The 12,190-nt window shown below is 39.4% G+C and overlaps 1 protein-coding gene across 1 annotated transcript in view; it reads left to right on the top strand.

Moving 5' to 3' along the window:
* LRRK2 (leucine rich repeat kinase 2) overlaps window positions 1-12,174 on the top strand; it is a 63,395-nt gene extending 51,221 nt beyond the window's left edge. The window contains exons 43-51 of the mRNA XM_054399903.1: window positions 1,398-1,498; window positions 2,153-2,347; window positions 3,268-3,461; window positions 3,751-3,823; window positions 4,641-4,825; window positions 5,723-5,875; window positions 6,611-6,819; window positions 8,774-8,848; window positions 11,711-12,174. Coding sequence (XP_054255878.1) covers window positions 1,398-1,498; window positions 2,153-2,347; window positions 3,268-3,461; window positions 3,751-3,823; window positions 4,641-4,825; window positions 5,723-5,875; window positions 6,611-6,819; window positions 8,774-8,848; window positions 11,711-11,832 — 1,307 coding nt within the window. The 3' untranslated portion in view covers window positions 11,833-12,174. The remainder of the gene's footprint in view (window positions 1-1,397; window positions 1,499-2,152; window positions 2,348-3,267; window positions 3,462-3,750; window positions 3,824-4,640; window positions 4,826-5,722; window positions 5,876-6,610; window positions 6,820-8,773; window positions 8,849-11,710) is intronic.
* The last annotated feature ends 16 nt before the right edge of the window (window positions 12,175-12,190 follow it).

Genomic DNA, 12,190 nt, shown 5'->3' with positions numbered 1-12,190 from the left:
CTGTTCTTTGACTGTGATACATTACATTAAAATATCCATATTGAGAAGCTGCATATCTTAAAAAGAAGCTTGAATCTTGTTTTCTTTTGTAAAAAAGTTCCACTACTTCAAAAGACCTGCCACCCCTAAAGGTTTTAACCAGCAATTCCCTTTTAATTTGTCAAGAGTGTGAAGTCCCTGCCTAGCTACAAACATTCTTCATATTCCATCTGCATTATAATATGTGGTTGGCTCCTGGAAGGAAGGTTAAACAGGCTGTCAGGCTGGATGTGATGTAGCCAGCTGGACAACATAATAACTCAGTATATGGCAACTTCTGTGTAAAGAACTGTTGAATTGTTATAGTACTACAAGCTTAATGTGGGGCATTCTTACTTATTGTCCTGTAGTAGTGGATATACTCAGCAAACATTTTTTAAGACTGAAACCTTGTTCCATTTAGGAAAGGGCAGCAGCCATACCACTTAGTCCACATGGTTTCTCCTTTAGGGGCAGAGAGTTCATGTTTTCTGCTCCACAAGATTAGTCTAGTTCATAGCTCAGATGATTTAAACCTCCTCACTGAAGAGGCCATCCCAAGAACTGATGACTAAGTGTCTTTAGAGTGCAGCTGTCCATCTGGCTATTTTCTGTATTATGAGCCCTATCAGAAGTATTAGTTTCTGAAGACAGTACGGTTCCATCTGTGCACAGGCTCAGCAGCTATGTATTTCCACCAAAAAAAGGGACTGGCTTAGCTCACAAGTGAACAGTGCCCGTCTGAACAAAACATGTGCATTTGCAGGAATTTATCATTAATGTTACCTCTGTCTAATGTAGGACATGGTTGTGGATTATGATGAACTAAAAGCAATGCAGGCTTTATTCATGAATGATTTGTTCTTAGAGAGGTCAGCTCCTAATTCATAAGACATATATTCAAAGCACTGAGTAGGAATTTAGATGTCCATATCCCATAAATACTATATGGAGTTCTTTGTCTAAATTGCTCTACAGTTTATTGGAAGCCCATATACTCTGCCCAAACACAAAAGAATAAATGTGGAAAAAAGTGTTCACAGGGATTTAAAAAACTACGAACTGAAATGATATGTGCTTGAATGGTCAGGATTAATCAAAACACAACTCAGACACATCTATGATTCAGTCCCAAGTATAAGGACATGAAAGAAAAAGTTAAAGGAAAAACCATTTGCTTTAACTGCTTTTAATGAAAAGGACTCTAGAGCAATTCCAAGCTGTGCATGCTGACATTTTACCTAAGAGTATGATATTTATTAAAGCAGCTCTCTGAGAAATTAGATTAATTCTTAAAATAAGAAAAAAGTTATTCAGAACTCTCATTTCTGAACTGTTCTAACAACTGGTTAAGAAGTTATCTTAATTTTACATTTTAGATCCTGTCAAAGAATATGGGTGTGCTCCCTGGCCTAAAGTTGAAAATTTAATTAAAAAGTGTTTGAAGGAAAACCCTCAGGAGCGGCCAACATCTTCCCAGGTATCATTTAGTGTATTTATTTGTATTTTTGTGGTGAATGATACCACAAAGTTATTGTGCTTTCTAAAAAAGAACAGGACATTTAAGTTTGTAGAAGGCACACAGTTTTTTCTGTTATTCTTTTCTGGAACTGAAACAACCATGGAATACTGCCTGCTCTTCTTATCTGCCATCCAGGATTCCATTCAAATCTACCAATCATTTATTGTAGCCTGCTGTTTTTCCCTTTGATTGTAGCAAAACAGGATTGGGGTTGCTTCCAGACGTTTACTAGACCTATGCAAAAAGGATTTTGTGATATAATATCAATGTGGGTAGCCTACACTGTTCTATGCATATGAGAGGAGGAATAGCAGTGTGGATCTGAAACCTACTTGCTGTCACCACACATTATGTTGCTTTTAGAAATAGGTGACATTTTCAAACTTGGTTAATCCCACTGACTTCCTGAAATTTTAACAGGAAAATAAGAGCCAGCATAAAGAGTCAACATGTTGCTCAGTGCACCAAGATTGCTCATAAATAGTGGTAATACAAATGAGCAGACCTACTGATACACTGTGTTCATGTTCCATAAAACATTATCCATTCTTGTTATTTATCACTGTGCAAGCCATTTTTATTATCATGTGCATGCTGTGTCTATCTTTGTAGGTTTATGAGATCCTGAATTCTGCGGAACTTATCTGTTTGATGAGGTATGTTTCCATACCCAGCACGTCCACAGCAGAGTGCATGGTAGCTGCCAATCAAAGCTGCAAGAAGGCAGGAGTCTGGATAGGCAACGGGAACACAGAAAAAGCACAACTTTCGTTTGTTAACCTAAATACAGATGGACATAGTTGTGAGGTATGTGGGAAAGCTACCATTTACTCTGGTTTTGACACCCAGATGTGGGTGCCAAAGGAACTGCGTTTTAACAGCAGTATATTACTTCTGGAAAGTGAAGCTTGTGAACAAGTCATCATTGTATCCATGAAATGAAGCAGAAAAGCAGTTGCTTTTTTCCTCTCTTCCCTGAACCTTTTCATAATACTGTCTTTGCACAACGGAGTTCCTTTCTTCCACTCAGACGGAAGCTGTTTCTGGTACAGAGGCTAGAACTACTAAAGAGGCTAGCTACCTCCCCTAACAGTCCAGCTAGTCCCATGGATACCACCTACTTTGGTAGGGTGATATCCTGTAGCTCTTTTCATTTGAGTTTTGCGTGTCTCAGTCCTGTACCATCAGAAAAGGGAAAAGGTTTTACCCAGGTTTTGACGTACTGTGATGACCATGCCTGCCAGAATCGGGTGTGACTGATCATCAAAGTTTAAGCTATATTTCCATCTACCATCTGTTGACCATGATACATTTTAATTGGTAGCTTTGATATAAATTATATGGCTTTTGAAACTGAGAAAAGGAAATACCAGACCACTGCTTTTATTTTTTTAGCAATTAAGCCCAATGTTTATCGCACTGCAGTTCCGTAATTCACTGATGGCTTTGAGGCCTTTATTAGAATAGACAGGAGAATCTCTTTTTTCAGCATTCAGCTTAGATTTTCTGTGTACTGTTTTGAGGGCACCTTGCCAGCACTTTGGAGATGCATGGCACAGCTGAAGATGCATTCTGCTCATCGGGCATTAGATTTCTTAATGAGGACATTAGGTCATGGGTTTGTCCAGGGTCCAGTAAGGTTGTACTTTGTCACCTGCCATTTACTAGCATTTACACTTACTGAAATCATAACCAGATTTTTTTTCTTATTTTTTTTCCTCATTCAGGATATTGCAGACAGTAAAATTTTAAGTTTGGTCTTGGTGACCCTTCCTACTGAGAAAGAAAACTGGATTGTAGCAGGAACCCAATCTGGTTCTCTGTGGGCAGTTAACACAGAAGATGAAACAAAAAGACATCGTCTGCAGAAAATGTCAGATTCCATCACTTGTTTATACTGTAATTCTCTTTCAAAGCAAAGGTATAAATGAATTTTAAATCTGTTGAGTTACATTTTGAAAATACAACGAAACAGAGATGTTCAGAGAATTACATCTGTATGCTCATGGAGTTTGTTTTGCCTATGTGCTTATTTTGCCTGTAGTTTCACTTAGTTTTGCACCTAGGCTAACTGAAGACTATGTTCCTGGCCACAGGTGGTTGCATTTGCTTTTAGTGTTTAATGAAACTGTCATATCAGAGGCTACTCATTTTAAATTTTCTTATCTGATTAAGGTAGTTCTAGAATTCATTGTTTTATTTTGTTTCAGCAAACAGAAGAATTTCTTCTTGGCAGGCACAGCTGATGGCAGATTGGCAGTTTTTGAAGACAGAGCAGTAAAGGTAGACTTGTTCTTTGATGTCTGTTCTACAAAATACTATCAGTAATATGTAAAGCAGCTACCAACAGTAGCTTTACTTCATGGCTTATTTTTAATTGCTTCTCTGAAACAAAAAAAATTAATTTTCTACTGCAGTCTTAGAGGAACCGCTCATGTTTTATGATACCTACCTCAACCAATACAGTTAAGAGGGGAAAATTTATTTCTTACTATAGGACTTTGAAAGGCCTAGCAAATTCACTAGAGATTGACATTAGTGCTCATTATCAAGAATATTCTAACTGGTTTTATCTCCTTTATTGCTGTTATACCTCCTCTTTCTTTTCATTCACGCTGTATCATTGCAGAATTGGTATCTTCAAAAAGACAATATTGTTTAGATTTTCTGTAGTTCTGCTCCCAGAATAGATAAAAGAAACTCTGAGAGCTGTTTCTGTCAGCTGATTCCTGTGGGTTTGTTCGTGGCCAAATGCAATTTAAAGCAGTTACGGATTTGCAATGCACTGCAGAACTAGAATACAGTTTAGTATGGGATGTCTCCAAGATAGGGATGCAACTTTCCGTGCAGTTCAACTGCACCAGGGGTTGCAGAAAGTATCAGTCCCAGCTCTGTCCTGTTTCTGGTCATACAGGCTGTTTTCTATGGGATGTTTATGAGACTATGGTGCTTTTCAGTCTCTAACATTCTGAACAGATACCATAATGGTTCAGAAAAATCTGGCCATGTAAATCTAATGCATTAGGCTGTGTGGCCTTAACAGTTTCTGAGTGTCTGCACACTTCTTGTTTCTAATGGACAGTATATGTTTTTCTTGCAGTGTAAGGGTGCTACACCTCTGAAGATACTAACTATAGGAAATATTAGTACACCACTCATGTGCTTAAAACAATCTTCATACTTAGCTGAAAAAAATATAATTTGGGGAGGCTGCGGAACAAAGATCATCGCATTAACTAGTGATTTCTCTGTTCAAAAGCTCATTGAAACAAAGACGAGCCAACTGTAAGTTTGGAGGTTTTTTTATAAGTGATGTTACTAAAGATTTCTGGTAGTACTTTGATGTAAAGTCTTCTTCCAGAGTTCAATCTTTGAGCTCTTGTTTCTTTTCTTTTCCTTCCATAATACAGATGGAATATGATGTGCATTAAAATGAGATCATTGGTAGCATTAAAAGTATTCCCTGCTGCTTCTAAACGTGCATTTTTACTATATAAAGCATTTATCAAGTCAGTATCTGTTCAGAAGATTTATAAATGCCACTGATGCATTTTTCTCCACCAGCTGTAGTTTTTCAGGCCCTGGTTACCTTATTTAGACGTGTACACACACATTTTAGCATGTTTGTCAGTATGATACATGTGTGATTTTGAGCTATTCTTCAAGATGACTTGAGTCAGTGAAATAAGCTAATGCTATTAATTTTCAGGGAAAATAATATTTTGATATGTGCAGGCACATATCTGGCCTGAAAGACAAATTTGTACGTAGAAGAAAGTAGTCAAAAAGACTGTCAGCTGAAGTGAAACAAGAGCAGAGCTTTTTGTGTTGAGTGACCTTTTCTGCACTTGTGGGCCCTGGGAGAACTGTCAGATGTTTCCAAATGCTGGAAGAGTAGCAGGGCAAAGGTGGATGTGACATGAGCATTTGTGATTTGAGCACATAAACAGGGAAGATTTATAAATCCTTTTGGGGCATTAATGTATTTCCAAGGGTATCAGCAGCATAACTCCGTTATTGTGAGAATTTACGTCAAAGCCTTTCAGTGGTACCCTAAGCCAGTCTGTTAGGTTTTAAGGCTAAATGATTCTGTAAGAGAGGGAATTTAACTCCATTCATAATTCTCAAGGTTTTCTGTTGGATATTTTCCGTGTATCTAGCTGGAGTTCTTCTCTCCTCTAGGTTCTGTCATAATGCCTACAGTGATGCAAACATTATTTCAATAGCAATAGACAAATCCATCTACTTGGCAAAGAAAAACAGCCATTTTGTGGAAATCTGGGACAAGAAGACAGAAAAACTTTCTGAACTAATTGACTGTGCACATTTTCTTAAGTAAGTGCTTCATATCAGATTCATAGCTTGACGTATAGAAAGATGAGTATCAGGTTGCATTCTCTAGCATAGTACCTCAATCTGCTGAAGGTGTGGGATTTGTCCAGTTCTTTGGACAGATAGGGAATTGCTTTCTTCTCTTTCAGCCCAGAAATCCAGAATATTCCATGCAGAACTTCGGTTTTTTTAAGACTCTTATTATATTTCACAATCTCTCTTTGAGGTTGAGAGGATTCATTAAACTCTGCTCAAGAAAATTAAAAAAAAAAAAAAAGTCTTCAGGACCTAATGCTTTTGTATCCAGTTACTTCTTGTATCCCCTGAATAAGAATGTCCTTTCTCCAGTGCACAGAGATTCAGGAGATCAGTTTTAACAGTGATGATGATTTTAATTTTCATTTAAATTGTTTCTCTCCCTGAATGTGCCAAATAAATTTCATTTTCATGGTGAGGTTAGGAGCAGCTCCAGCTATGCTCCTCTAACTTTACAGTGACATTATCCTCCTGAAAACTGGGAGTATAGATGCCTACTATTTAAAGTTCTTTCAAAGAAGACAAGCTGGCTTTTAGATGTCCAGTAGTTTTCATCCCAGTTTGTTTCAAGTCAGTCAGCTGATTAACATTTTGTCCTCTTGTCTTGAAGAATGATTGTTTAAAAGGTTGCTAGCTGTAATTCTAGCAGTTGCAGAGTAGCAGCCCACGAGATTGTAATACAAATTCTCTCCATACTCATAGGGACAAAGTGGAAAAACTAAATAAGGACTCAAAACATAAACTGGCTTACTCTGGAAGAGTGAAGACAATCTGCTTGCAGAAAAATACCGCGCTGTGGATAGGTACTGGAGGAGGACATATCTTGCTGCTTGATTTATCAACACGTCGTCCTGTACAAGTTATAGACAACTTCTGTGATTCTGTCAGAGTTATGATAACAGCTCAGCTAGGTAAGTAAAACCATCAAATCACAAAAAATCAGTGCAAAGTTTAGGATGGCTGTGTCCTGTTTTGGCATGGTTTTCCAGGAACAGATTAGCATTTTTCATAGGTTTTTTTGTTCATTCTATTCCACTGCTGTCATCTTCAGTCAGCGTCAGACACTTTGGTGCTAGCTGAATACCAACAGGCTGTCATACCTGTGCCTACATAAAACAGGAGCACGTGATCACACCCTACCTTCAGTGTGGCCTTCTGCCATGCTTCAGCACAGCTCTCAACATCTGGTAGTCTTCGTTTTGATCTGTGCCTGCCTGTATTCTTTCTTCATTTTAAGTTTTCTGCTTATGGCTTTTCTTTCTGTGAAGCTTGTTAGGTTTTAATAACTTCTCCTTAATTACTTACTGCCTAGTTTTCTTCTCCCATCCTGCCCTCCCACCCTCCATCACAAGCAAATGATAGCAAAGCTGGACTGAGGGTTCAGAATTGTACATACATGCTGTTCTTCAAGCGGGTGTGGGTAGACAGTAGTTGTGGGATTTCAGTGGTAATTATAGACAGCCAGAGAAGCATAGTTGAGTATGGGTCACTTCTTGGCTGTCATAACTTCCTTCATCTGTACACTTCCCTGCAGCTCTCCCAAAAGTAACAAAGGCCACAACAACTCTGGAGTTCATTGTACTGCAGTAGTGGATATGCTCCAAATACACATTACTTCAAAAAATACTCCGTGGTACAACATGGGGATTCCCACTGCCTTCCACTCTGTTTTGAAAAAAAATATGGAGTTCCCTTGTCAGTGTGATTTAAAGTATGTTTGCTGTCAAAAAAACCCCAAAGCTGTTGTGGACTCAGAAACACACTGAAATCCTGCTAGCAAACTTCATAGTTGCAGGCTGTGACGTTTTCTTATTAGCATCATGAAATTAACTTGAGGGATGTTTTTTCCTTTCTGGCACCAGAAGTATTCATAGACTACAGTTAGGTCATAGTGCTGACAGTGCTGTGTGAGTCAAAAAAAAAAAAAAAAAAAAAAAAGTCCATCTTCCTACAATTTGCCTTTGCCTGAAACACAACATTGTAATCTTGTTCAGTTCTTGAAGTCTGTTAAGAGTGCCAGCTAAAGACTTCAAATTCACAAGCACAGAATTTTCAGTCCATCGGTCTTGATAACTGTGCCAGTTTGGGGCTGGGGTGCCATGCTGCAGCTGGAGTGTCTGCAGACAGAGGGCTCTTCCTTCCCTGGCCTGATCCATGACCCAGGTACACAGCCTGGGTCGTATATTCCTCTAGCACTATAATGCCAAGGACTCACTGCTCGTTGTTCTGCCAGTAAACAGGAAGCTGCTATGGCAGAACATGTAACAGCCTCTGTCTTGTAAGAAATATGTAAACATGGGAATAACTGTGAAGTTGATACTGAAACACTGGCACATTCAGCTTACCCCTCTGTGATCCAACCACTCCTGAAATCCAGGTTCCTTTTTAGATTATTCACTAGGCATCTTCCTATGATCCATCCCCTCTTTCCACTTTCCTTCTAACTCTCCTTTCCCCACTATGTGCCATCATTAGTTCAGAACACTTCTAATTAGGTTGTATTATATTTGTTTTGGTTTCTTCCTAACCAAATGATTAGTGTTTCTGCTGCACACTGGGTCTTCCTTTTCAGCCCATCTGTTTCCTGTGACTCTGCTACCTTGGCTTGTGGTTTGTAGCAGGGTGCTTTGTTCTTGTCCAACAAGCTGGTGGCTGATTCAGTGCTTGTGCCTTTGAACCCTGGTAAACCCCTATTAAATGGAGATGTGAACTATGTTGTTTTCATGTCTGAGTTTTTTATAGTTACAGATTTTGAATAAAGGATATGGTTGCCTGAACTCTGCTTTCTGTCTTTTCAGTGCTGTGATCTACTACTTCTGTGCTTAAATTACAAAGTTCTAATTAAAATTTCTTTCTTTAATAAAGGGCATCTCAAGAATGCAGTCCTGGTTTTGGGATATTGCTATGAAAGTGATACTGAAGACAACAAATGTCACAAAGGTACCCAAAGTGGTTTGTTGTTTTTTGTTTTTCAGTTTTTAGAATTAGTGCAGTAGACACTATAATGCTTGAGAGTGGAGAGTTGATGATCATCCTTTGTTACAATTTCACTGAAATATCATTATTAGTTTTGTTGTGTTTTGCATTTCTGGGCACCATACAAAGTAGCAATAACTTCCAAAAATGGATGAGAGGAAGCCACTGTTTGAATATGTAATTCCTATGCTGGAAAACTGTTTTTACAGAGTAAATGTCATTGTCTAATTGAAGAATGTATCAAATGGATTTCCAGAAAGGTCTGTGCTAGGCCAGGAATACTCAACGTTTTTGTGAATGATGTGGATGAAGGAACAGTGAATGTGCTTTTCAGATTTGCAGACAATTCTAAGCCAAGACAAAGGCACAAGCACAATGGAGGGCAGGATTAGAAATCAAAATTATGCTGACAAATATAACAAAACGGTCTGGGAAGAAATTCAGTAAGGACAAACGCAAGACCCCTTATCTCATTAGGAATAATCCATTGTACCAGTACGAGGAAATGATAAGCTTAAACAGCAGTGCTGAAGAAAAGGGATTATAATGATCACAGGCTGAACATGAGTCAGCCTTGTCACATGGATGCAGAAAAGGCAAACACCATTCTCACACCCATTGAAAACTGGTGTCTGTAAAATAAGAGCTGATTCTTACAATGTAAGCTGAGTGCTTACATGGCCTCTGGTGGAGGAGAATATCCATTTGGGACTTTACTGAATGATCTGGGCTATTCTGAATGCCATTAGGAATAGTTGAGAGAGAAAAAATGCAGCTTGTGAGGAAATGTTGCAGGAAGGTAAGTGGATTCATATAAATAAATCTTACAAACCACATGAGAAAAGGCTCTAAATATGTAAATAAAGGGGAAAGAAATAGAGACTTCTACATATTCCCTCAGGGTAGGATAAGCACTAACCCGTTCCTATTACAGCAAGGGAGATTTAGGTCAGACACCATGAAAAGCTTCCAGACAATGAGAATAGTAACATGCAGGAATATGAAGACAGAAAATCGAAATCGTTGTTTTTTTTCCTAAGAACAACTGATGCTCTGATCAATGCCCCTTTTCACATTTCTCTCATCCCAGTTTCAGCGTCTCCTAAAAACGTGGCAATGACTATATAAAATTGAGGGTGGTAAGTGTAGATAAGCTTTACATTTGTGTAAGTGTTCTCAGTTATCCTTATTTCACTAAAAGCAATGTGAGTTCTCCATGAATACAGAGCTGTTTGCATGAAGGGACATTGAAGGAGTGACATTTTCCCAGCATACACACTACCTTATGAAATCAGTTTTCATTTTTACTTTACAGTGAACAGGGTTTGAGCCTTGTAAACATTTACAGTGTATCTGCTCAGGAAAACTGAAATAAAATCTTATGCCGGCATCTCAGCGGTAGCATTAGCTGTAGCTGAGGTCTGTACCTTACAGGTACAGGCACCAGAAATGTTTTTCAAGTGCTTTCAAATGCTATACTCTAACTTAAGGTAATGGAATCCAAATCATTGTGCAAATACAAACAGCTTGTAACCCAGAAGAATGGGAGGATGGGGTGATCATAAGGGCCATCAACCTGTGACCCTGAAGCATGTTCTTAATACTGCAGCAAAGGCAAGGTCTTACAGAGCTGAACCAGGGGCCTCAAGTTAATAGGAGATGAGGGTAGCTCCCACGAACTGTCTTAGGGGAACAGGTGGGTACCCCTCTATGAAGGTGACATGGCTGGCAGCCCAGCTGAAGGGCCTCTACACCAATGCACACAGTGTGGGCAACAAACAGGAGGAGTTGGAAGCTACCCTGCTACAGGAAAGCTACAATCTAGTGGCGATTACAGAAACTTGATGGGATGAATCCTGTGACTGAAGTGTGGCTGATGATGGCTACAAGCTGTTCAGAAGGGACAGGAGAGGAAGGAAGGGGTGGAGGTGTTGCCCTCTATGTAAAGAGGATAGAGTGTGAAGAGTTGTCGCTAAAGAATAGCCACAAGCAGGTTAATAGCTTATGGATAGGAATTAGGAATTGGGACCACAAAGGGAGCCTTGTGGTAGGAATCTACTACAGGCTGCTTGATCAAGTGGAGCCTATGGATGAAGCCTTCTTACTCAGCTCAAGAAGACATTGCAGTCACAGGCTGTCATCCTGCTGGGGGATTTTAACCACCCTGACATCTGTTGGAAAAGTAGCACAGCTAACTGTAAGCAAGCCAGGAGGCTTCTAGAGTACCTAGAAGACAGCTTCTCAAGACAAGAAATTAACAGCCCTACACAAGGAGATGCATTACTGGGCCTGGACCTGTTGATCACAAATGCAGGTGAAGTCATCAGGGATGTCAAAGTCAAAGGCAGCCTGGGCTGCAGTGATGATGCACTAGTGCAGATCACTGTCCTAAGAGGTATGAAACCCATGAGAAGCACGGTTAGGACTCTTAAGTTTTGGGAAAGCAAACCTTAAGCTTTTCAAGGAGTTAGTAAGTAGGACCCCATGGGAAACAGCCCTCAGGGACAAGGGAGCAGAACAGAGCTGGGAGATCTTTAAAGATGCTTTCTATAGAGCACAAGAGATCACAGTCCCCCCACGTGTAAGAAATTGGGCAAGGAAGGCAAGAGACAACCATGGCTGAGTTTGACCTGCAGGCGAAACTCTGAAGGGCAAGTTGGGACTACACAGGAAATGGAAGAAGAGATAGGCATCCTGCAAAGAGTATAGGGACAGTCATGCAGGGACAAGGTCAGGAAGGCCAAGGCACAGCAAAACCATTTCTAGTTATGCAGTAATTCATTGCTGTTGCAGTTTTCAATATTTTTACATTTTCTTCTTTTCCAGAATTACAGTCCTGCGTGGCAGTGTGGGACATTAACCTGCCCCATGAAGTGCAAAACCTGAAAAAACATATAGAAATGAGACAGGAATTAGCAGAAAAACTGAAGAGCTTTTCTTTGGACTGAAAAGTCACCCTGCAAATGCCATTCTCTTTTCTAGTCATCCATAACTTACTGTGCAACATTTGCATCTTATTCTTGCTGGAGTTTTCAGTTGAAAGCAAGGAAGAACATTGCCCTGAGATAGTTGGTATTCTTAGGATACCAAGAAAAAAGGTTAACTTATGTGTAATATTTGAAAGGACAGAGAGCTATTGAGAATTTCTGAATCCAAAAAGCTAGCATACAGTCATGCCATTGTGAACATTACTATTTACATATGTCTGTTGTACAGCTCACTTTGAAAGGAAAAGAGAAAACACAGGGTGAAAGCTCCTGCTTAAATGCTGATACAACCCATACCACAGAAAGCAGCATGCTTAGT

The sequence above is a fragment of the Indicator indicator genome, chromosome 3, assembly GCF_027791375.1.
Source record: "Indicator indicator isolate 239-I01 chromosome 3, UM_Iind_1.1, whole genome shotgun sequence".
In the NCBI taxonomy this organism is placed as follows: Eukaryota; Metazoa; Chordata; class Aves; order Piciformes; family Indicatoridae; genus Indicator; species Indicator indicator.
Note: the sequence above shows the minus strand (reverse complement) of the source record. Positions and strands in the feature narration are given on the sequence as shown.